The 26,849-nt window shown below is 32.4% G+C and overlaps 1 protein-coding gene across 1 annotated transcript in view; it reads right to left on the reverse strand.

Annotated features, from left to right (window-relative positions):
• The window catches only part of LOC129216288 (protein germ cell-less-like), a 33,182-nt gene extending 14,331 nt beyond the window's left edge, over positions 1 to 18,851 (reverse strand). The window contains exons 1-8 of the mRNA XM_054850498.1: positions 18,615 to 18,851; positions 16,512 to 16,635; positions 12,551 to 12,647; positions 10,944 to 11,041; positions 10,399 to 10,445; positions 8,923 to 9,060; positions 6,732 to 6,816; positions 2,532 to 2,613 (exon numbers count right to left, since the gene is read on the reverse strand). Coding sequence (XP_054706473.1) covers positions 2,532 to 2,613; positions 6,732 to 6,816; positions 8,923 to 9,060; positions 10,399 to 10,445; positions 10,944 to 11,041; positions 12,551 to 12,647; positions 16,512 to 16,635; positions 18,615 to 18,736 — 793 coding nt within the window. The 5' untranslated portion in view covers positions 18,737 to 18,851. The remainder of the gene's footprint in view (positions 1 to 2,531; positions 2,614 to 6,731; positions 6,817 to 8,922; positions 9,061 to 10,398; positions 10,446 to 10,943; positions 11,042 to 12,550; positions 12,648 to 16,511; positions 16,636 to 18,614) is intronic.
• Positions 18,852 to 26,849: the final 7,998 nt, after the last annotated feature.

Below are 26,849 nucleotides of genomic sequence, written 5' to 3' on the forward strand. Positions count from 1 at the left end.
ATTGAAACAATAATAATAGGACAGAAATAATGTTAAACATTTAACGAAAATTCAGTTGACTCTCAAAAACTCCCAAGGGATCGGCTAATAGCTTCAAGTTATCAATAGTTCGAGTTACAGGAAGTTGTATGTAAATATTCCTGATTTCTTTTGCAGTACCTTGATATTGAGGCCTCAGCCTAAGTTTTAGAAAACAAGAGTGAGAGCTATAATAAGTATATTTTCAAAGAAATTCTAAGGGGACGTGTTTTGAGACATTCAAGGTCACGGTGAATTGAACCATGGTGAACACTTGAAAACGTTGACACACGGTGAACCTTGAAACAAACCTCTCATGCGAAAGCCATATTTCATACAATAGAAAGCTCTGTTCTTTATGTTTACAATGGTTTTTAATTTTTTGTTCTACTATAATTGGGATAGAAGTTACAGTTATTTGCATGTCACAACTTTCCATTTTTTTCTCACTTTTTAAGTTTTTAACAGCCCTGTATTTCGTAAAATTTTTGAAGTAGAGTTCTGAAAATTGGCAGGATTACTTATCTTGTTATATGTGTCCTTCACACGAAATTTCATTAAAGTTGGAAATGGTGAAGAGGTCAAAAAGGTGACTGACTTAATGTATCGAATTCCACAATGTAAAACATGTGAACATTCCTGATTTTTTTTTCAGTACCTTGCCATTGCAATCCCAGTCAAAGTTTTGGTGTAGTGGAAGAATAGTGTCAGAGCTATAAAATATTTTTTTTTGAAGAAATTTTAAGGGGGCATATTTTGAGATATTCAAGGTCAAAAGTCACATCAAATGACCTTGAAACAAGCCTGTTGCAAGAAAGTCATGTTTTATATCAATAGAAAGCCCTATTTTTAAGCTTTACAATGGTTTTTAACACGCTTTTATTAGCTTTACTTGTATGTTTGTGAGTAACTCTCCTTTGGACTAAGAGCTAGGGGATTATTACTGTTAGTACATTCCACCACTTTATGAGCGCTTGTGGCCAAGCGGTCTAAGGCGCGGGTCTTTGCCTGATGTCCACCTTCGGGAATCATTGGGCATGCGTTCTAATCCCGTCTACACCAAAATTAAATTTATAATCTTGCAACTCAATTTTTGCCCACTTTGTATGATCGGATTCTTTTAAAATTTGGAATGCAACCTCAGAAACGATGACAATACAATATTCTATAATCAAATTAATTTATTAAGGATAAGTTAATAGTTTATTCTAATTAACACTCTTTTATTAGCTTAACTTGTATGTTTGTGGGTCCAACTTTCCTTTGGCTAAATAGCCAGTGGCTTATTAGAATTACTTACAACATACAAATCAGAGTTGCGGAGTGTAACAATGTTTGCACATGAATTTAAAAGAAAGCATTCAAAATGTCTGATGCAAATAATGCAATAGAATACTAAGATACATTCCATTATAAAAATTGAACACATGCATAAAGATTTCATCTAAGAGTTACAAGTGTTATCTAAATCTTATCAATATCTAAACCTTATTTGAAAAAAAAAAAAAAATAATAATAGTTTAAAAAACTAAAAAAAAAAAACATCCTTTTGTAGTAAAATGAATTAAAAAGTAAAAAATAAAATAGTTTAAAAAACTAAAAAAACACGCTTTAGTAGCAAAATGAACTAAAAAGTTAAAAATAATCTTTGGATGACAAGTATATAAAGTAATTGATCAAACACTTAATTTTACTGTAATAGAAAAAAAGCATGGGGGGCTTCTTATCAGTTGTCTTAAATTTCTTCCACTTGTTATCCATGCAAAAATGTAAATAGGCACCCCCCCCCGCACTTTTTTTCTATTACAGTAAAATTAAGTGTTTGGTCAATTACTTTATATACTTGTCATCCAAAGATTATTTTTAACTTTTTAGTTGTTCATTTTGCTACTAAAGTGTGTTTTTTTAGTTTTTTAAACTATTATTTTATTGAATTTTTTTTTCTACTATAACTAGGAGAGAAGTTACAATCATTTGTATGTCACAACTTTTCATCTTTTTCCAGTTTTTTAACAGCCCTGTATTTCGTAAAAGTTTTAAAAGTAGAATTCTAAAAATTGGCAGGATTACTTATCTTGTCATATGTGTCCCTCACACCAAATTTCGTTAAAATGGGAAATGGTGAGGTCAAGAAACTGATTGATCAGAGGTAATTTGATAGGGACTGTTGTCCTTACTCTAATAGGGATTCTCTGAGACTGTAAATTGAAATGAGGATTTTGGGGGACCGCTGTTTGTATTTGACAATTATTTTCCTTATTCTAATGAGGATTCGTTGCCAGTTTGCAAACTGTTCTCTTTATTCCAATGGAAATTTTTAACTATATTTCTCCTCATTAACTTAGAGAAAATGATGGGTCATAATTCTGATGGAAAAAAAAAACATAATTTAAAGAAAAAAAATTTAGTTTAATCTAATAAATCAAAGTAAGATTAATTTTTCATTTGAACTGAAATAATGCACAACATTTCACAAGAGACTAAACAAGTGCTAACATACAATAAGTATTTACCTGAGCGTAACTTAAAAAAATCATCAGCACGCGAAACTGCATTGTCAAAAGATTCACAAGGATGCTCTTTAAGGAACAGCCACTGAAAATAGATTTTTAAAATTTAAAAAATATTTTACTTAATATACTTCTTAAATACAGTCGAATCTCCATATATCAAACTTCTATATATCAAAATTTTCCATATATCAAAGTCCCAGCAAATTTCCATGTCCATTACATAGAAAAATTGTTTCTATGTATCAAAAAAATCTCTATGTATGGAAATTTTTTTCAAGACATTCGTAGATTTTTTTTCCGCTTTAGACTGCTTGTCTCATGAAAAATGAAGGTTAGGGGAGAAATAACTGTGTTCAGTAAAGGTTGTTACGAGACTCACAAGGAATGGGGTGTGTGGATAGGTCAGTGTTCCTTTCTGGCATTCTTAAAATTCCCTCAAGTTTATTTCAAATCTTAGTTGCAACCAGTAGTACAGTAAAATCAGTTTCAGGTTAGCTTTAGTGAAAATCATTCAAGTTAAGTAGATTGATGTTTTACTTTTCTTTTGATTACATTGTCAAAACAAAAATGTTGCGGATCATGTTGAATTGCCGAAAAATGAAGATGTAATAAGTGGCAAAAATGTTATTTCTTTTAAATTTAGCATTTCCAAAAGCAGAGTTCCTCCTGCTTTCTGAAATCCGAAAGTCATACTAAAAATACTGAAACTTACAGAAACTTAGTCAAAAATATGAAACAGCATTACATTTGGCAAAAGTTAGCTTTAATTTTAATGTTTTAGGAGATTCTTATGATAAACTAAGATAGTTTCTATATACAGTGACCTCTCACTTATACGGGACCAAAGGGGATAACGAAATTTTCGCGCAAAAGTGAAAAACCCAAAAATAAGCTTAAATGCAATCAGTTAACATCAGTTATACTAATACTAATAGTACACTACTAATACTAATGAATAAATATGCACATAACTTCAGTTTATGCATTGTAATTTAATAAAAATTTAAAATTTTAAGTTGTACGTTTTATCATTTTTTATAAATTGTACAGTACGTAAGCGAATTTCCCGAAACTTTAAACATTTCAGGTGATCAGAGCTATAGTCTACGAGGATGTAAAAGATCCTGGATAAGCTATATGTCAATTCTGACCACTTGAACACAACTTTTAGTGATGTCAATCTTTTTGTATGTAAACCGTTCTCTCTTCTCAATCACAAGACTAATTCCAACCCCAATGGCACACTTAGGGGAAAAAGAACACGTTCTTGGAAGAATCTGAACAATGGAATAAAGGCGTGTGAATGCATTCAAAGAGACAGAACAAGAAGGGTACAAATCTTGTGATAAGCAAAGCCTGAATACGCGATTTAACTGAAGCTAGAAAAAAAAATTATCTCACATAAATAAAAGGTGATAGACATCGGCAAACGATATTCAACCGCATTCTCATTCCTAAAGTAACGTAATGTAAAATGGACTTGATTCAAATTAAATTAACTTCTCAACTCTTTCGGCACATGTAAAGTTTCAGTTTTAGGTTGGCATCTCTTCTTGCCCAATCATATGCAAACGAGGCATGCTAGTATAAATAGTGAACAATTCCAATTGTTCTCTCTTTTGCGTTTGCCAGCTTCTTTGGTGTTAGGTCCGGTAGGTGTTGGGGAGTTGTGAACTCCGCCTCCGCTTATGGCCAGGGTTCATTTTTATAAACTTATTTTGTGAATTTATTTATTTTAGTTACAAAGGACCAATAAATTTTTGGTAAGCTTTTAAACAAGTTTCCAATGTTCATATCTTCACTTTGACATTAATTCTGCATCTTCCACTGTGTGGTATCATCTCTGCTTGTATAAGCAAGTAATATTGTTGACTGACCTCTGGAACTTAGCCTTTCGGCTTTCCATTTAAACATTGTAAGTTATCATAAGGGTTATGGGCTCAGCCCCATCCAATTATATCATAATAATTACGAGCTTGGTATCATAAGTATAAGAAATGTATCAAGATGTTTTTGAATTTTCGGCAGAGCAGAGTGTGTTTATGATGAATTGGAACGTCGTAATTAACTTGGCTTTTTGCTGAATCGGTAGATGAGAAGTGTTTGGAAATCTTTTGAAATTATTTTCCTGGCATCGGCATTGAATGAAAACAGTGAAGATAGAAGTTTTTCTTGGACTTTTTGGAAATTAGTATTGAATCTTTAATCCATGTGTTGTGTTGAATTTTTTCTCAGAAGTTTCATTTGCATTTTATGGGGGGATATAGTTTGTTTGGTGTTAGGCAGAATAGTGGCTGCTAAATTATTACAACCATTATGCAATATTAACATTGATGATTGACATAATCTGGAATTTAATATTGTATTGTAACCTGTAAAAGTTATCATTTGTTCATGATCAACGTAGAATTTGAAATCACTACAATGTAATTAACAGAAAAATACTGGAAGTGGCATGAAGACAAGGAAAAACTATTTTATCTGCTAAGCTAAGCTGATTCATACACTAGGAATTCAACTTTTTATCCGAGATGATATTTTACACTTGTACCATGGTTCTTCCTACATAATAACAGTAATATTTTTTTCAAAAGTGTAGCTTAACCTACTTTAACATTTATTAATTTTTAGCTCGAAATGATTTTTTAAAATTATAAAATAGGCAATGTAGCATTAACCTATACTGAAATGGAGTGAAATTGCAACAAAATTTTCAAAAAAGATTTTTTTAAATCAGTATAGTACCTTAACATCAAATCCTAAAGTGGGAAAAGTAACATGAGTCACGCTCAAGATATTCATTAGCGCAATAAGCAACTGTAGAATAAATGACATTTTTGTGTACATCCAAGAATGCCCATATGGTAGTGGGGCAGCTCAAGCACCCCCCCCCCCTTTGAGATGAGAACTTCCTTGCTTTTAGTGCTTTTTTCTTTTCAAAAATGCAAAAAAAAAAAAAAAAAAAAAAAAAAAAAAAAAAAAAAAACACTTTTCTACCCATCAATGAATAAGTTGTTAAAAATGTCAAATTTTAATATCCCTAATCTGTACTGAAATCGGTTTCTATGGGGAAAATGTTCTGCTAAACCATTGGGAAAATTTCTGAGCCCCCCCCCCTAGAATTTTGCATATGGGCGCCAAGGTGTACATCATAACTTATAAATGTATTTTATTCCATGAAATACTTTTTTCAAATATTTTTACTTTGAAAGAGGAGAAATTTTAAATTTTCAGTAATCCACAAAACTTGAGTTCCTTTTTTTTGCAACGTGAGTCACGGTGCCAAATTCTGGTTTAAATACTATCTGTTTGTACTAAAATTTAAAATACTGATATCCCTAGCTTCCAACTGCATCCCAGATGACCGTAAAGAACTTCATTTAACTCGGGTATAGTATCTCTTTAATATATATGACAGTTACTTTTGTAAAACTTTGTCAAATGGTAACATGAGTCACGTGGAATTGCCCATATCTACATGCAAGTCATTATAACTTAAAAATAACAAAATATTATAAAAAATGAAAATATTGCTATTATTTTAAAGCTAGTTGAAGTTTCAAACCTAGTTCAAAACAACCAAAGTTGAAAATAACTTCTTTGCGGGGATTTAGTTTTGTGAAGAAACTCTACAAAATGCAGAGCAGTAGGCAATCCCGAGTTTGTATTAATTTTGACCCTTATTTTCAGTTTATGAAGTGAAAAAATACTATGCATATAAGAAGATTTAAAATTCAATTTAAACTGATAAGTGGGAGGGAGACTTCCCTCCAAGCTTTATGCCAAGACATAATAAAAAGCTTCGTGGGGGATAAAGTGCAGTAATGTGGCAATATTGCTTGGCTGTATTCTCACATTATAAAAGTTTGTGTTTGATGTGCTGTGTGTACGTGCTTTAAATTATATATAACAATTGCTCGTCTTCACAGGAGATTCAAAATCGTTTCTTGGGCAAAAGCGCCCCCCCCCCCCACACTGACAATTTTCCAGGATGAGAGCTGAGGAATTTTGTTAAAAATCTAGTCATCACACCCTGAGTTTTAGTCTCTGTGCATATGCATATATATGAACAACGCTTAGAAGTTAGTATTAATTTTTAAAACATTATAAATGAATGCAAGTGCATCTTCATACACAGAGTAGCATACAACTTTGGTAATTTAAATTTAAATAAAATGAAGAGAAACTTAAAACACTTACTACTTTCAACATAAGATAAAGGGAAAATTCTGTTTGGACAACAACTAGCTCAGGAGATGATATCAATTCGGCCATTAAATCACAACTAGAAAATAGATAAAAAGCATCAATAGAATGAGATTGTAACAACAATTTCACAAGAAAGCATTATTACTAAAATTGGTAGTTTATTCTAGATCAGGATTCAGTTTCCTTTACTTTTCCATACCCACAACATAAAAATTACAGTTACTGCAATGTTGATGTGTTTTTAAAAAACACCATTAAAAAGGATACAAATACTAATACATACTTCATATGTAACATTGATAATTGATTTATTCTTGCCTTTTTGCATTGCTCTAATTTTATCATCAAATTCTATTTACAGATCAATATTATTCTCTTTCACCATATAAATTTCATTTTTTCACACTTATAGTATTTAAATACAGCGATCACTAACAATACTTAATAAATTACATAAAAATCCCCACGTTAGTAGCTGAGAAAAAGAAATAATATTAATACAATCAATAAAGAGTACCTCATCAATACATTTATTTAATCATCTGCTTTGATTAAAGACAGATGATAACTTAAAAACAAGTGAAAAAAACACATTTAAAAAATAAGTAAACAAATGTGGAAATAAATTTATATATACATATATATATAAAATACAAAAACAAAACACATACTTGACTTTTTTTTCCTTGCTCACAGAAAAAAAGCTTTTGTATTCAACTTTTGATTATTTTTAATGATGTAAAAATCTAAATTATAAAAACACATTTAATACTGTTTACCTGGAATAGGAATATTACAAAAATACTCTAGTCATAAAAAAAAGGTTATGTTTTACCTATAACTTTTTAACAAGAAAAAAATCTATCATTTCCTAAAGAGTTAACAATTTCCCAGGCTCTCCTCTCCCTGGGTATCCAGGAGGATAAAAACACGATAAAGAGTGCAGTATTTTCCATAAAAACAGACCTTTCAATTCATTAGGGTAAATTCATCAAAGACTAACAGAGGCTCCGCAAATCAGATTGAAAAAATTAGGAAAACCTTTTTCAGAAGGTTGTTTGTCACTTACAAAATATTTAATAGTTTTTAGATAAAATTTTTAATTTTGAAATATGGTCGTCCTTCTTTTCAGTTCCAGTTTAAAAACTCTGATCAACAAGCAAATTCTAGACCTTTTACACAATCATCTGATTTTCCTATTTGTTAGCCTTACAACAGTAATCACCTTTAACTATTTTGAATAAAACATGGATTTCCATTAACTGGTATAATTATTATATTATTATTTTAAAATTTTTTAACTTGAATACAGTAGAAGACCGTTATAACACACACCTTGGGACCAGAGCTTTTGTGTTATATAGATCATTTCACAAATTTTGAAACTAATATTCAGAATATATCTATGTATTAGCACTTCAGAATGAGTTTTATCTGCAATGAGTATTGAAGCACCAATATTACAATTAGTTGTTCACAAATAAATATGTTTCACAATCAAAAGAAAGTGCATTATCCTGCACTTCTGCTAGCTTCATGGTTTGCATAACAGTTGCATTTTCAAGAGCCATCTGGTATTTTCTATTTACTGTAAGTATTAATTTTCCTTTAAAAGCTTTGAATTAAGATGGATAGATGAGAAACTATTTCAAAATGTGATTTGCCTTACAATTTTAATGCTTTCAAAGCAAAACAGAGGAATTTTTTAAACTTCAAGACATATTGTTTACTTCTGAAAAGTTGTGCGTTTTATAGAGAATTGCGTTATATAGGTTGGTGTTATAACGGTCTTCTACTGTACTAGTGAAGAACACAGGTTTTCAGCTTTATGTGTAAAGAAAAACAGATCCTTCTACAGCTTCTAAAAGATGGGAAGAAATACCAATTCTAACAACAAATTCTAAATTCAAATAACAGGATCACTGATTAGCCTTGGTCAGTCTTGGTCGAGTAAACTATTATTTTTATACGTGATGCATTTGATTTTTTAAATGCAATAGAGGGGGGAGGGGGGGGGATCTTTACTTTTTAACAAAAATGCCTTCAAATGATAAAAACATTTTACAACAATTTATAAATAAAGGGATAAAATTATATTAGTCAAGCTTTTAGATTATTCAATGAAATTGGCACTGCAGTTGGAAACATATTTCACAACAAATAATTCAACAAAAATTTGTACCTTATTTGAGCCAAATGGACTGGAGATGTATTAACTTTTAGTACCATATTATGATGGAGCCAGTCTAAAGATATTGATTTAACTTCTTTCAAACCATAAAGCTCAGATGCCTCATAATATGGTAAGGCAGTATCAATGCTGAAAAGAAATGAAAAACTTACAGCTTGGCAGTGAAATTAATTATGTAATGTAATTATAATTTGAGTAAATACTATTAACAGTTATTAAGAATTATATAATAGTTCTAATTGATCATTCATTTATACAGTGATCATATCAAGGATAAAGAAAAATATGGGACTTTCCAATAAAAATATTAGAGATAAGATAGATTCTTGAAAAAGATATTCCTGAATATGTTTCCCTAATGTAGTCCTGTACACAAACTGTCTTATGTAGCAGTGGTAAAAAAATACCGAATTCTGGTTCCAGTAATTGCTTTATATTAAAAAAAAGTAAGGTCAAAAATTTTTTTTGAAAGGAAGTCTGTGGTGGACCTGGGTTCAGGAGACCCCATAGCCCTACAGCCTTGAAATTTTGTACAAAATTACTTCGAGTATGGAGAGTGGGAATGTATATGTTTGCTTTGTATTCACAGTCATATTTCAGCTTAAAAAAAATAGGCGCAATGTTTTTTTGATTTGCCTTCGTACCATCTTGCGATCTATGAAAATTGCAGTTTGAACACAGCAACAAATTAACGTAGATGCAACAGACAAATCTCCTAATCAACAGAATGGGGATCAGTTTCAAGGTTTTCATACACATAAATTAGGAACAGAACTAAACGTGAGAAGCCTCTTTTAAAGAAAAATTTCCGATATTCAATTCATTTTTCACTGCATAATCATTCCATTGTGGGTGATGAGTAATTTTTTATGTATTTTCTTTTAGTTCATGGGTCAGCTCAGAAAATATTGCTATAAATCAAATTTGGTGACAGAAAATGTGTCAGAAATAAAAAATTTAATTTTCTGTAAAATATTGCTGTATACTTACGGGAGTCTTGGTTTAATTTTTGAACATTTATCTGAAATTTAAATTATACATTAAGAACTAACTTTAGCAGTGAAGCTCCAAAATTTCAGTAATCGAGTAAATGGATTTGGTTTTTGTTGTTGTTTCATACAATATGCATAGAGCAATAAACTTTTTGCCCCCCCCCCCCCCCCCAAACTACCTCCCATCTGAACTTGGATCTTTTCAAGCTTCCTCATGCTTTCTGCTTTTTTTCTTCGGGTACTGAGCCTGTGCAACATTAATTACTTACTAGCAGCATATTATAAAACTTTTAACACTGAGATGGAATTTAACATGTGTCAGGATGGAATTTACTTTAAATGATTCAAATCTTACATTTCCCCCCCCCCCTTGTGCAGTTTCTCAATAAATCATGATATGAAAGTATTTTTTTTTCTCAATCTGGTATATATACATGCAAGTATTGAAACTAGAGAAGTGTAAACAAGTACTTACTTGATGCTGTCTTTCATAACTTCAACACTTTGATGTATCAAATCGTCCTATAAGAAAGTAAGTGTTTATGAAAATATATTCTACACTTTCAGATATTTTTTAAGCTTGTATTAAAAAAAAAAACAGCAAGAAGATATTGTTATGAAACATGTATTGACATAGGTAATTTATGAAATCCTACAACATACATCATTTAAAATTTTTATTAACAGAACTATAAACAATAAATACATGTAGGGATACTTTGGTTAGTGTTGCAGCTTTACTTAATGCTGAGTGCTGACTATGTATCTGTTAAGTAAATTTGAGCAATACATTTCAGTTAGTGTATTGATTCTTTCACTGTTATTTGGTTCGGTAAAATTTTGATACATAATTTTGAGTTAAATAATACAAAAAGCATGTGAAAAACTGCTGTGCTTCTTTTTTCTTTTCCACTTTTCAAACTTTAAGCTTAGGATAATTTTGCAATAAAATATTTTAAAAAGCCCTCTTTCGACAGTTCAACAGAAAGACAAAACATCATCAAAACTGAAATCTCTTACCAACTGCAAAAGGATGGCGCAGGCTAAGATAGAAACAGCTTCAAAAGAATCAATCTGAATTTCATCTTTATACAAAGATCCAAAAACTTTATGCAGTGCTGAAAGAAAAATCTAAATTTAGATTTCTGATATTCATAAAACATACTAGACAACTGGAAAAAACTAAAATGATTTTTTTTTTCTTTTTGTGCTTTTGATTAAGCTTTCAAGAACAAAACATGTTGATAGTTCTGTCACAAAGCAATTATTGCAAAAGTTTAAGCAGTAAAGCAAAGCATCAGTTAAAGCAACTCTATGTCAGTTAAGCAACTCAGCAGTGATGTCAGTTAAGCAACTCTGCTTGAAGACATGACTTTCGTCATGTCTTCAAGCTTACTTAAAAAGTGATTTTCCTTGATTTTATTAACCTTTTCAGGCCTTGCATGCAGTGTGCACGAATTCAAAGCAGGGTAAAGGTGTCATTAAGGGTCAACCCCTCTTCAGTGACCAAATATAACCTAAACTAGTTTTACAGGGGAAAAGGTTTGCCCTTGACCCCCTTCTTGAGCCCAAATAAAACTTATGACTCCTCTTTTAATGATGAACCCATCCAAAACCAAAAGTTGTATCCACCATTGGCCTGTACTAAAAGAACTAAGAAGAGAATTCAAAAGTAGCATATGTTTATGCTTTTATAAAGTAGTTAAGAAACAGATTTCAGCCACATTACATTTTAGGACAAAATTTTACATTAACAACGGCTATCATTCAAAAAAAAAAAAAAAAGATTAAATGTTTGGATAATTTATACAGTTAGCAAGATTGCAAAAATATTTGAAAGCTACTTTAATAGTAAAATTTGGAAATTTTACATTACTTAATCAAAGAGCTTACTGTAAATAAATTAATTTCTCCTAACTGCTCAAAGCATTTATTAAAGGCATAGTTAAATCCTTTCTTTTTAAGAACATAAAAGAAGTGAATATTATTTAACATATTATAATCCAAAGTTTAAAGGCAATGTAATATTTAAATTTTCTTTTTATGTATGAATTTTCAAGTATTTTCATTCCATAATTTGAACCTTAGTGGATACTAGCATGCTAATAAGCAATTCGGAATACATCTAGCTCAATCAAATAGAAAACTGCTGCCAATTTAACAAAAGAAAGAAACCAGAGTTTTTATTGAAAAACAGATTAATCCTTGAATTTTTTTTCTCTCTCCTGTAATATTTTAAAAAGTGGATTGAGCTGGATTTGATAAGAAATGCCTCATGAATTAGCCGAACTACAATAAAAACAAAAAGCATATAATTTGAACGAGCGACTATTATTACTAAGGTTTTTTGTATAACAAAAGAAGTTCCACTTATTTAAATTCAATAAAATAAACTGCTTTATTATCATTTGATTTGGCTACATAAATCTCTGTTGCATGGTAAATTCGTAAAACCAGTAAAAAATTTAATAACTCAAACAATATAATTAAATTATACAATGTGATCAGAAAAAGTGCTTGCATAAAAATTAGGTATTAAAACATGTTTCTATAATTCGAACAAAATTTTACACCATTACATGTTCCTTCAAAATTTTAATCTCTCAAAACATGTGTTGCTTTTTTACCTTGAACTGTAACATTTTCATCTTCTATTCCCATATTGATTTCACTCTGTGTCGTTTCTACCCAAAGTCCATGAAACATAGTATTAAAATAAGGTGACTGAAAGAGGAGAAATAAATCACATTAATATTTATGCAAAAAAGAGATGTTTAAAAAAAAATTAATTAATAAAATATAAACGCCAAAAACAATTACTAATTTCAATTATATTGCATATTTAGCACTTTTTTGGGCTCTTTCCTGTTATAAGTATACTTCAATCATTTGAATGGCACGTGGGGACTTACTTTATAAATTGGAGAATACAGATAAATATTCCTCAAATTGCGGACATGTTTGTTCCTCATTCTTTGATTTTACATTTTAATGGAGCATTTTTGTTTTTTAATGACTTGATATATTTAGTTGGAAGATATTTCATATTTTAATGGAGCTTATTAATAATTTCGTTTCATTCAGTTCTAAGATTTTTTTAATGGAAATTTGCAAGCTATTTAAAAGCTTGTCTTACTTACTTGATGACAATATTTTATTTTTTGATTGATTAATTAAATTATTTGATAGCTCATTTTTCATTCTAATGGAATTTGTGATTGATATAACTGGAAAGCCCTTAAACTATTCCAGACGATGTTAATTCGAATATATGTGATAATTAGAATGGTTAGAATAATTATTTAAAAATAATTCTAAGCAAAATTATTTTAAGGCTATACTTCAGTCAATACAATATTTTGTATTGAACAATTGTCACTAACAATGAGATTTTAGTAAAGTAAAATAAGCATCACTATTTTAAAATAACCTTTTTTCATTTTATTTGGCATTATAAATCTGTCTTAACAGGCTTGGCAGTTCAAAGAGATAAATGATAAAAAACAATTTGATACAATATCAAATTAGTAAATGCAAGGCATACTGCAGACTGGTGAACTTTTGATGTAATGACGCTAGAATATGACGTAATGTAAATAAAATGCTAGGTGATTGGCTAAGTGTTTCCAGTTCATTCCAAGAGAAATATGTGCATTTTTGTTTATGTTATCACATTAAAAATATTCTGCTGGCACTGAAATGATGTTGTACATTTAAACTTAAATAATGGTACAGTAAAACCTCGATTATTTGTGCTTCCATTAACTGAGGTTTCTAATAATCGAGCCGATAATAAAGTCTTTTTTTTTTGTCTAGATACGTAAGCCCTTAAAAGGACGAGGTGTTTTGTTCCTCTGACTGCGCTGCGTGCTGTTCTGCCACAAGAACTAGCTTCTAAGAAACATAAGAATGACCCATATTTAGAGCAGGTGACAGATAGTAACTACACCTATAGAAATTTTGTTGCTTAAAAAATTGCGTGATTGGGAAGCTATTGCCAGAAATTCGGGACTTTAGCAAAGAATGATAACAGATTTTACAACAATAATGTAAATTTAATGAAATATTAAATTTTCAATTAAAAAAAAAATTCTGCAAATTTTGTGTTTTTTTAAAGACATCTGTTAATGTTTAAATTTGCATTATAAAAAAATCAATTGACGTTTTAAAACTCACTACAAGTTATTTTCCTAGTTTAGCTCTTTAACTGTAAAACATTATTTTTACTTGTTTTTGTTTTTATTCTTTACAAATATTTTATTGTATTTTAGGAACTGATGTGATATACCCCACCCTTGGCGACTTTTTCCTGTTGGCGCCAAGAAAGCGTCGCCAAGAAAACGATGTATGACGACATATGTCATACATCGTTCTTAGCGATGCTTTTTTAGCGCCAACAGGAAAAAATCAGATAAAAAAACATGATCAAAGCACTACAGAACACAATATATATAAAAACAACATAAAAGCACAACAAAAAACATCACGAATATATGCTTCAAAAATGTACAGGGCCGGGGTTTTTTGTAAACATATTAAAATACAATGAAATAAATTATTGTATTAATTACAAGTCGAAATTAATGCATTAATTTTTTTTTCATCATTTCTCTGGGATACGAGCCCTCGGTCTCATAGTACTTTCGTAATGAGACCTCGGCTCGCCGGCCCTGCCTCGGTCTCATTACGAAAGTACTACGAGACCTCTGGCTCACCAGGACCTCGCTCCGCTCGGTCCGTTATCCCTCCGACTGTTAATATACATTACAGTCGGAGTATGGTCACAGTTATGTATATTTTCATGGAGACACCCAAGGGTGGCTCCTTCCGTTCAGTGTACAATAATGACACAGTTTTAAGTGTGAAATATGCACCATTATTGTGCAGATTTATTAATAAAATTCAGCATTTTTAAGAGTACAACCGAAAGAACTTTCAATTGTTAACATAAAATTCAGTACCTAAAGGAGGCACGCTAATAGAATGTCTAAATAATTCGTGGCATCGATAAGAATTAATTTTTAGAACAAAATAACTGTACTATTTCTGTAAAATTAATTTACATAGAGTAAAAATAAAGTTAAAAACTACAAGAACCCCTCAAGGATTTGTAAAAACAAAGAATTTTGGAAGTGAGAGGTTTTTTTTGAATTCTAAAATAAAGAACTTACCTTTTTATATGGTATAAACATTCACACTCAGTCTAAAACAATACATCATATGACAATGGCACGTTACAGATACACACCACGTTGGAGTTAACTTTTAATTAACCCTCAAGTTTGAAGAAACTGGCATTTTCTAATGTTTTTACTTCAAAACACAACTACTGAATCTAAACTAACACAAAATAAGCATTCCTGTAAGGTATATTGCACAAAACAACACGTATCTCTCCTGCGTAAAACCAAGTAAAGAACCCAAGTAAACAAGTTCGAACAAGTTTGCCTTCGCGTTGCCAACCACAGGTTAGTTTCACCAGGGATGCCATGCTTAAAAATTTATCGCCTCATTGGCGAGAAAAATATCTCAATTATGTGCAAAAAAATCGGATGTCGCCAAATGGGGGGGGGGGGGGGGTATATCACATCTGTACCGTATTTTAACTAATACATTTAAAAAATTTGCAATCGTGACATGCCTTTATACAAAGTTTCTTCTAACCGAGATTCCCAACATCCAAGGCAACAGTGGTCCCAATTAGCTCGGATAACCGAGGTTCTATTGTAAATATTTTATAGGGCTACAACGATATTTATGGCAGTTTATTGTTTAAGCTACTTTTATCGCCTGAATAAATTTTCCAAACTCTGTCATTGACAATTTAACCGTTTCTGTTTCTGCTTGATCGAAATATTTAAAATTAATTGAAACATTTCAGACGTGTAATACTAAAAAGCAGAAAACCAATAATGATTTTTTAAAAAATTTATCATACTTTTAAAATGAACTAAAAAGTATAAAATAGTTTCTGTAAGCTTCAACTAGATTTAAAGCCCCATACAGTTTCAGAATTTCTTAGATGGTCCGATAAATTTGTGATTGTGTGTTTTTAATAGTTATCAAAATACTTTTAAGCTTTAAAAGGGAAAACATAGGGTGTATGTAGACAACTTAAGTAGAGGATAGCTAGCAATGTGAAAAATTACACCTCAGTTTATACTAGTTGCAGAGTGATAAAATTGTTAGTTAAATTATAAATGCACCCAATTGTCTTTTGTCAGCGCCCCATATTTTTCCTTTTAAAGCTTATAAGTATTTTGATAGCTGTTAAAAATTCCCAATCAAATTTTCCAGATAATCTGTAAAAAATTCTGAAATTGTATAGGGTTTTAAGTTTACATGAAGCTTAGAGAAATTATTTCATACTTTTTTCAGTTCATTTTATAGACATGGCATATAAAAACTTGTTCATATCATTATATTTAACATCTTTTCACACAAAAAATAAATTTTCTAAAATTATCAAAGTCTAATATTTATTAAAACTTGAATGCAACTAAAAATTCAAACAAAACAGATTCAAGCAAAAGATCTACCATTATTTTTGAACTTACCACATAGAATGAAAATAATGTGAAAAAGTACCTGAGATAAATAAATTCTATGTAAGTTCCATTCTCTATTCAGAGCTATAATTTTTACATCACTTCCTTGTCCTTCCTCAAATAAAGTTTTATAAATGTATTTTGATGTGCTCATAAGCTTCCTCCTGAAAAATAAACACAAATCCATGGATCATATAATAGGCATTCAGATTGAGTTTGAAATCAAATGAGGGTTAGAAAATTTTCCTACCAAATTAGTTTCCAATCTGGACATTGAAGTACATGTTTCTTATTGTAATTTCCTCTTTCAAAGAAAAAGGAAAAAAGAAGAAATGATGGAAAGAAATGAAGAAGGTATTCTTTTTTAAGAAAAATATTATCCCTGATAGATTGCCAATCAGAGTGTTATTAATTTTTTTTAGATTCATAATAAGTTTGATTGATAGAGAATAAATTATGCAACAATTAACCTTTTCAGCTTTATAGCTAAAAACATATTTGAAAAAAGTTTTCATTTGAATCCCCATTTTTCACAAAATCCTACAAAATATCAATTAGATTTTTATTTAATTAACAATACGAAGTAATATAAAAATGAAAAATATTACTTTTTATTCACTGGTACAGTCAAACTTGCTTGTAACGAGCCCTGATTTCACAAGGCAATCCTAATTGCTTGGTTGTGCAATATAAAGTCTATGGGAATACAATTAACTTTTAACGAGTAACCCCTGTTTAAAGCAAGAAATACTGTGTGATTCATAAAATTTCTACGTACTTCCTTTCAGCTCAGTCTTTCCTTTCTTAGTAAAATTCCTTCAACATTCCAAAGTCAACTGAAAACTAGTACCTAATGAATCATAAAACCTGAAATCCATTAATAACGGTCTTTTCTTTTAACTTGTGTAGTTGAGAAACATTTGAAAAATATTTGTTGACACCAACATTATCACTTCCAAGACATTAACTTCCGAGGATTATTTAGCTCTGATAAGAGCAGATGAAAGAAACAATGAAAGCAATCACAAAAAGGAAAAATTTGAAGAATTTCAAGCTTTTTTTTCTTCAAGGTCAGATTGGTGTTAGCATATAAAATACTAATAATTAAAACTTTTTTATGTAAAATACTTAAATACATTTCCAGCTGCTCTACTAGTCTGGTTTCTTTAGCAATGATATAAACTAAAATAAAATAGACATTTTTAGTTAAAATATGCATAATATTTAGTCTCATTCTAATTCTTATTTTCGAAGCATGCATGCGATAACAAAATACCAGTTTGAAGACCTTGTACACTACGTTCATTTGCAAGTCTGAAAGGGATCCAAATTTTTTTTAGGCAGGACCCTTGTTGGTTTAAAAGAAATTATTCTGATCGTTAAAATTAAATACCCCAATCACATAGCAACATAAAATGCTTAACTATCCAAGTGAAGGCAAATTTACATCCAATATAAATAATCACAATATATTGCCAGAAAGCCAGTTAGCGTTAACTTTGTAGAGGAAAAAGGAAAGATACATTGATCATTTACACCTGAATTCAGCTCCCTAAACAAAACTCGACCTTAGGAAGATATAAAATAGGATATGTTGCCTAGATTGGACCGTTCAAACCAATAGTCAGGGGTGATTGTGAGTTCATCAAAAAATACCCGAAAGTTTCAAAGCGAGAACAGGGGGGGGGGGATCTTTGGTCCCTATTATTTAAGTGCACCTTTGCCACAGTATTAAATAGTTCTGAGTCAAAATATTGTGTATACATTTGATTAAATTTTTAATGGATTACAAAGTTACGAGTTGGTGTTATACAAATTATCTTGACATTTGTCCATCTTAAGAGATAGGTGTCCATCTTAACGCACTTGCAGGTATATTTGATGAGTATTATATAATTTTAAAAAAATGTGGAGGTAGGGAGGTAAAAGCATAACAAAAAAAACATGATTCCGGTATTTTCGGACATAAAAATACCGGAAATACGTCCGAAAATACCGGAAATTCGGTAAAATACCGGAACACAATCACCCCTGCCAATGGTCGAGTTTAATCTGAATGATTAATTACAATTGAAAAATATTTTGAGCTACTTTCTGAACTTTTTCACGATAAAGCTTAGTTTTAGTGCATTGTCTTAGTTACCTTTTAGGAACAAACATTTCATCTTCAACATCTGTTTCTTCCCTTCCATAATCACGAATTGACGTTTTACGTTTCGAAGGTAATCGTGAGCGCAAGAAACTATGTGCAACGGTATTACCCATGATTAAGGTGCAGTTGATTTATTAAAACATTCCTTGGGATAGGACCCATCAGCAAAAAATTAAGTAAGAAATTAAACGTAACAATTGTCATTCATAAGTCCATAACAGCACAATATGTCAAACGAATTCTGTCAATGAAATTGAAAACAAATATATGATACAAATAGTTCACACAGCTTAGAGAATAGAATCACGTGAACAACTTAGGTCTGTCAGTGCGTCAGTGCTGACTAAAATGAAGGAGCCGCAATCAAGAAACTAGAGTCCTTAAGGAACCCTACCCACAAAAAATTTCTTCATAGCTGTAATTTCCGAACGACAATGGTGGTCACCTGGGGGGGGGGGGGAGTCATGGCGCAGACTGCGGCATTGAAATTTTTAAAAGGGGGGGGGGGGTACTTTGGAGGAGATTTTTTTTCTTTTTTTGGGAGGGAGGGCTCTTACTCTTGGGGAGGGGGGGGGGGGACTAGGACTATGCATTGTGTCCGAGGGTGTGCGTGTGCCCTAGCTCATATGGGAGATGAGCACCCCTGATTATAAAAAGCTAAATGGGACATTATCATGAAGATTTTCATCGCAACTCCAGAGCTCGAATGCGCGCTACCTTTCGGTGATTAACAATATTACCGAAAAAGGTAAAACATTCCATTCCACGCGTTTTCTTTGGGGTAAATTACAAGCTTCTGACGGTTTGTGGTGTAATGTAATTTCAGAAGAATGGAAAAGAAAGCTTCTCACAAACACGATGAAAACTTTATTACTGTCATTCACTAAGCGTCAAAGTAAGTTATCAGTTACGGCATTTGTTTGTTTTACCTTTTTCATCTGCCATTAGACAGTGGATGCAACGCCCCCTATAGTTTGTTGGAGTTGCGAATAAATAGGTTTATGCAATACTTTTTAAAAAACATATCTATATTGATAAAAATTGAAAAGTTAACGTACATTTAGTAAAAATATTTATTAATTTATGCTTAGAATAATCACGAAAAAAATATAAATAACATAAATAAATAAACAACTAGAAAAAATGTATCTCAAGTAAAAGAAAACCTTTTGAACAGATAACTCCTTAGAATCATTCCCTCACTTATTGCATGAGTTAGTAAATAACAGCATGGTCAGGGCAGGTTTATCATTTCAAAGCGTTCCAGGGCAGAGTGCGGGGAATCCTTTTATTGGAAAGACATCAAAACACGTAATTACGTAGTGTTTTTAAAATACAGGGAGATCAATTGTACCCCTCCCTTCCTCTCTTGATTGCCCAAATGACGGACCTTACTCCTCTAGAGTCTAGACGGACCTGAGCGAGAGGAAACAAATATTCGTTAATATTTGATTAGTCAGGCCTGGATCTGCGTATTCGCAGACCCCGCAGTGCGCAGGGGCTCATGCCCTTAAGGGGTCCAACGGTCCAAGAAATTAAAACAAAAAATTGAAAAAAAAAAAAAAAAAAACGGGGCACAAGACTTATTAACGTGGCAAATACATTGCTAGCTGATGGGGAGAGGTCCCCCTTTGTTGCAGGGGGGGGGGAGGGCAGACTTTATGTATCCGGCCCTGATTATAGTAGATGAACAAAATTGATTTTTTGAGATGAATGATCAATCTTATCCATACAAACGTTCCTAGACAAGAAAGTAAGCTCTTATGATTATTCAGTTTTCCTGCGCTATTTTATCTTTTTTTGTGTTTGAAAATGGAATGACACATGAAAAAAAAAAAAAAAAAAACCTGGTTTGATGAATTCTAATTGATTTAAGAGACAAAATTTTAAGAATTCGAAGAAGAAAATGTGCTGCAATGTTCATTAGCAGGTATTGACCGTGCTAACTAAGACCGTGCATTAGCAGCTATAAATTACTAAATGTTTACTTTTTTGAGGGTAATTACGTATTGCTTATTCTTACTCACTTGATCGAGTTGACGTTTCTTTGATTTTTCAGATTAAGGAAAGGAAAGTCTTGTAAAAAAGTAAGAAATAGAGCCGCTATATAGACAGGCCGACGCATGAGCTTAAGTTTAGCCATTTTGGATCGGATTTATCATTGTTGCACTGCTTGGGTTACCACAGCAAAGTTTCGGATTTCGCCAAATTTGCAGAAAATAATATTTTATTTTATAAACAATTCACGTACCGCTAATAATTGCTTACAGTGAACAATCACCAACGCGATAACTTGCCAGAAAAGACAACCACTCAAACACGCGCTCCGATCCAAAAAGGCTGATCTTAAGCTGATGCGTCGGCTCGTATATATAGGGGCCTTAGTAAGAAAGAAGACGTCTTATGACGTCTTCCTGACGTCATAAGACGTCGAGAATCAGCCTAGCTAGTTGCTTTAAGTACTTATTTAGAGAGACTAATTTTTGTTGTCATGGTTACAAATTGTCTACGGTTGGCGATCATTCTTTCTTTCTTTTTTTTTTCCCCAAGACTTAGCTCAAACAGATTTTATACTAAAAAAACGGGTTTTTTTCAGGAAAAACACCCATCTAGATGAACTTAAATAGCAAAACTTCATTTGAATATTTAATTTCCAGATGACTGATTCTCATCATATAAAATTGATAATAATTAAAAATACCATAACGACGGTATTCTCTGTACGATAAGTGTAGGGGTGCAAACTGGCCACGTTAATTACATGTTTCTTAGTTAGTAGTTTGTTAGTTGATGTTGAGAGGTTTTTTTTTTTTTTTTTTTTGCGCTGCTGTGGGGGAGGGGGGAGAGGGGGATTTACTAATGTGAAGGAATAATGCAATTCACTCGAGAGAAATTTAAAAATAATTATGTGAAATTACTTTTAATAGAAAGTAAATTTAAAAAATATTTTTTGCATATATTGTTTGATATTTTGAAATGGAAAATAATAAAATCTGAACATATATTATTTGTTTGCTTAAAAATGATATTCGCTTTTTTTACTAACAGTATGGACTAAAAAGAGGAAATGACAAAAAGCAAAAAATTACTGGTTACTAAGACTGGACGATGTCAGAATTCTAATACCGCGTGTTGTGTTGTCGAGTGATTGTAGACAGGCATAATGATGAGACAGGTGTATCTTTAACATGATTTACTAGCACTAAACTATTTACATTATATATACATAAACTATTCCGTATTAGAACGACGAGCGCTACGCTCGGAACCAACGGACATCTCTCGGGGCTTGGCGCGCGATTCTGTTACATTACATTAGACCGTTCCGATCTCCTTATCGGACGGTTGCAGTTACTGTCCTAAGGTTAATACATAACATCTCCTCCCTCTTTACAAGTCCAACCGCTGCGGGGGTCGTCTGGACCTGTTGGATCGTCGAAGAGGAGGCGGATCAGCTGCTGGTGCTGAGCTGGCTGTAGAGGTGGTGACATCAGATACCGGATCCGCGACACTGGTGTCTGTCGTCAAGACGTCTGTTTCGGCTTGAAGCTCCGTCGAACTCACTGTTGTTGCCTCAGCTGTAGCAGTCTCAGTTGTAGAATGGGGTCTGGAACTCAGGTGTGAAGCCGGAGACACTGGCTCCCAATCCTGGTCCTCAACCTCGCCAGTGCTTCTCACATCTGGTCTACATGGCGACGCCACAATCTACCATTACCGTCTACCGTGTAATGAAATTGTCCATCTCTACTCACAACTTTACCAAACTTCCACTTTTGATTCCCGTGACTTTGGTGTCGTGTTCGATCATCTCTAACTGCAACGTTGTCACCGATTTCGAATTTCTTTTGTCATTAAATTCATATACGCCTTTTCTGGTCTTCTCCTGAAGTCTAGTCTTAAGATCAGGGAGCAGCAGATCTATTCTTGTACGAACGTCTCTTTTCAGGAATAACATTGCAGGGCTATGCGTTGTCGTGACATTAGGTGCTTTCCTATACTGTAGGAGAAATCTGCTCAACTTTTGAGTGACGCTACCTTCATAATCCTGCATAGCTCGGAGAGACTGCTTCAATATGTACACGTAACGTTCCGCCTGGCCATTACTCGACGGTTTGAATGGAGCAGTTCTGCGGTGTTTCACTCCATTGCATTTCATAAACTTTTCAAACTCATCGGAGGTGAATTGCGGTCCGTTATCACTCACGAGTACAACTGGTAAACCAAATCGACTGAAACAGACTCTAAGAAGGTCTATCGTTTTGTTGACTGTTGTTGACTTCATGGTATATACTTCTAACCATTTAGAATGAGCTTGAAATTCAAGCGGCCGCAGGAAAAAAAAAAAAAAAAAAAGCCTTTTTTGAACTGACCTGATGCTTTGGTGACTTTAAATACCCTTAATGACCTAAATCCTTTTCTCCACTCTACATTAAAAAAAATTTTTTTTTTAAATTTCATAATCTTCTTCACTTCTTGATAAAGTTTTGTTTCACATTCAAACACTTAGAACACTGGTGTGACTATTTATTTCAATATATTTTTAATCTCTCTCGCTGTATTTTAATTTTTCTTCTAGATAAACCATATTTTGGGGGTTGTGTATTTTTCTCCACTTGAACTCTAATTTTCAAGATGATATTTTTTATTTAAAAAAAATAGGAAAGGTAAATGATATTAGGGTAGGTTTGTCGGCGACCCCTGAGACCCATGTTTTTATTATTATTTTTTTAAAAATCTAATCACTTTCAAACTTAACTTTCTTAACTAAGGGTCTTAAACTGTGGATTTGAACCCTTTGAGGGATCCTGAGAGAAACTGAATACTTCATTTTTCGTAAAAAATTTTAGAAATGCACATTTCGGGGGTCTTTACTTGAATAGTTTTTTTAATAATATAGTATTTTGGATGCTCTAAATTGTGTTTTAGGTTTGCGTTTTATATTAAAATTTTATTGAAAAATGTCACTTTTATCGCAATTGTTATGAAATACAATTCATAACAATTGTTAATTGTAATTCACAAGTAAAGTAAATGTGAATTGTCATTCGTAACTGAAACTGACAATTGGACAAAAGTATTTTTAACTTTTTAATACTGCCAACGTTTTCCTGTTTTTTATTGCATAACTAAAATGAAATTGGCGGCCCCATTTCTGAAAAATTGAGGTGGGATAGCATCCCATCCGGCCCCCTTGGTGCCGGCCTTGCCCCCTCCACCCACGGCGTGGGCTTGAGCCTATGCGTTAAGAGGGAATGAAGCTGGATAATTTACGTAGCGGTATTTACATTTTGTTGTTTGTAGACAGGGCAAATGAGCGGCCCAAACTTGACCGGCCCACCGGGCAAATGCCTGGTTGCCCGCCGGCTGTATCCGCCACTGTCCAGGCCATGTAAAGCATTTGAAAAAGTAAGTTTTAATGGAAATTTCATTATCGCCTTCTGCATCAGAATCGCTATAACATTGGTTGCCCTCTTACCCTTTAAAAACGGCTGATTCCAAGAAAAGTCTTTTACTGCTTCGGACAAGATGGATGCATCATTTGGAAATTAATCCAATATTTTCTAACATAAATTGAAAAAAAAATATATATATTATTATTATTATTATTATTATTATTATTTGGCTGTTAAACTAATTCGTTAATTCAGAGTTCATTATTTAGTAAATAGGGAGTTTTGCCTTCCTTTTAGACGGGGAAAAGGAAAAATTCGCTAAATCGCGATATTCGTTAGAGGTTCGTTAAATCGAGGTCTGACTGTAGTAGAAAATTACAATTTCAAAACCTAAAGCATTCTCAAATTTTAATGCTGTTTGCTGTACATTGCAGTGACTTATCAAGAAAAACAGTAACTGATTGAACAAAAATAATAAAAGACTTCATATAAAAATGTGCTTCACAAAATATTTTATTATCAAACCAATGTCATAACCTGTGTTACAGTAAATCAATTTTGCACCACTTAATACCAAGCTTATCGGCAAGCTCTAACTAGAAGTTCTAGTAAATGTTTTATTGTCGTGCTCCTGATTGACTACAACATCAAGCATTTTTCACTTGCAAAAATCATGTATCTCTGCTACAAAGGTTTTTATTTAAAGCATTTTCCTTATACACGTGTACAATAGGGTGTCCCAAAAGAAAATGAAAGTCAATGTCTCAAGTAGCACACCCTCTTATATTTTTCCTTTTATGTCAAGACAATTGTTAAAAAAGTTTCATATGATTTGAGCAACGACAACCCGTGCCGACTTGCGCCTGAAAGAGGTGAACCAGCCCTGTGTACTGGGCTGAATCAAAAATAAATTTCTTTTGGAAGTTGGAAATTTCATGTCGATAAAACGTTGCCCCTTTCGCCTCACATGCTCCACAGAAATATTTTTCTAAATTTTATGATTTGTTGTATCATGTGAAAGCTAGGAAATGGGTCAGTTTTTGGTAGAGTTGCCCGGTTGTAGCTCATACGGTTGTTTTTGAAAACATAGATTGAAAATTTCGGCACCATTTCAATTCTGAATGTGTCCAATGTTTCAAAGCTTGTAGCTTGTTGTAAAATGCGATTATCTTGATAGAAAAAGAGTCATTTTCTAGGGTTTAGTCTGCACCTTCCAAATATGTACCTATTTTGTGCGTAGGTCCTGCAGAAATATCAGAAACCGGTCGTTTTCTCAGAATTTTGGTTTTTTAATCATTTTCCTTATATCTACCATGACTCGGTTACGGTTAAGGATTGAACACGATAGTGGGTGATTAAAATACACCGCCAGCTCAGTTATTCCATCCGAGGACTGCAGTTTCGTGCTTTTTAGCACTCATCAGCCCGGAATAGGAATCACTTGAGCTGGAGGCGAAAAATCTCTTAAGGGAGCCAAGAGAGCCAAACAAACTGGTAGCTAATGCAGAATTAGCAAACCAGATGAGCGACCGCAGTGGGTGGTTATGCTCCGCTTATGGGCTCTTCTATCACCCCCTTTCGTATGGCAGATTTGATCGAACTCACCCGTTATATAGAAAAAAATCTATTTTTTGAAGAAAATTACAAATTTTAGGCCTTTTGCTGGAAACCTAAATATTTTTTGATTTGGATAAATATTTTTGTGGTTCGTGTGGGGATATAGGGGCAACAATTATAGGGCATGAAATTTTCTAATTGCAAAAAAAAAAAAAAAAAAAAAAAAATCGATTTGCCCTAGTGCTGGTTCACATTTTCAAGCTCGGACGGCGCTCGGGGCGAAAGTTTCCTGGCGCCCCGCCCCCACACCCACAGAAAAATCAAGTTAGTTTTAACATCTATGCATAATACATACTTATTTTTTTTTACATATTAATGAACAGAACAATCACAGGCCTATGCATAATACAAATTAAAACACAAGCAATCAATCTGTTTCGAATATTTGTGAAACATTAATGCCCCAAAAACTTTTCGAAAAATGGAAATGCTAAAAATCCAAATATTTATCTGGTAAAATATTATCCTACTAGATAAAAAACAAACAATTAAAATTGAGTTGGTTAATCATGTTGATCAAACTAAGAACACGAATAAATAATTTGCTGATTATAAATAGAAAATGTATTTATCGAAGTAAATTACATCAAAATCAAATTTCGATCTAGATTCATCCAATGACTTTTTTCAAGAGTTTTTTGGTTTTACTTGTACCAACTTAATACCAGCTTTCATATATGTTATAAACAAAGATCTTATTCTTTTGTTCAAACATTTGTAAGTTTTAGGGAGAAGCCCACAAATACTCAACAACATCGAGCATCGCTCAGAATAGCGTTTTTGGAGCTCTAATATCGAAAAATCACTGTCCTTAATGATACAAAATATGGCCTTACAAATTGCATTTTAAGACTTAAGTTAAAGAAAATATTCGTGCAGGGGTCCTTATGCCGCCTTTCTTTAATATCACAAGCAATGGGTTTTGAAAACGACAGTTACAAAAAAATTAAGTTGAATAGCCCTTGAATGTAAAACATTGCTTAATTTTTTTGAACAATCATTTTGAACAATTTTCCTGTGAAATGCTCCAGATCCTCCTATCCATAAAATCTTCAGCGTTTGTCTAAAGTTGCGTTTTTGAAACTTCAACTTCGAAAACTTGCAGGGGGAAGGAATTGATTTCAATATTTAAAAAATAATAATAATCGATCTGAAACAGTCTCTAAGTTTCCTCCCTTACCATAACGTCAATAAACATGGCCTATAATCGCGTTTT

Source organism: Uloborus diversus, chromosome 2 (assembly GCF_026930045.1).
Source record: "Uloborus diversus isolate 005 chromosome 2, Udiv.v.3.1, whole genome shotgun sequence".
NCBI classification, from domain to species: domain Eukaryota; kingdom Metazoa; phylum Arthropoda; class Arachnida; order Araneae; family Uloboridae; genus Uloborus; species Uloborus diversus.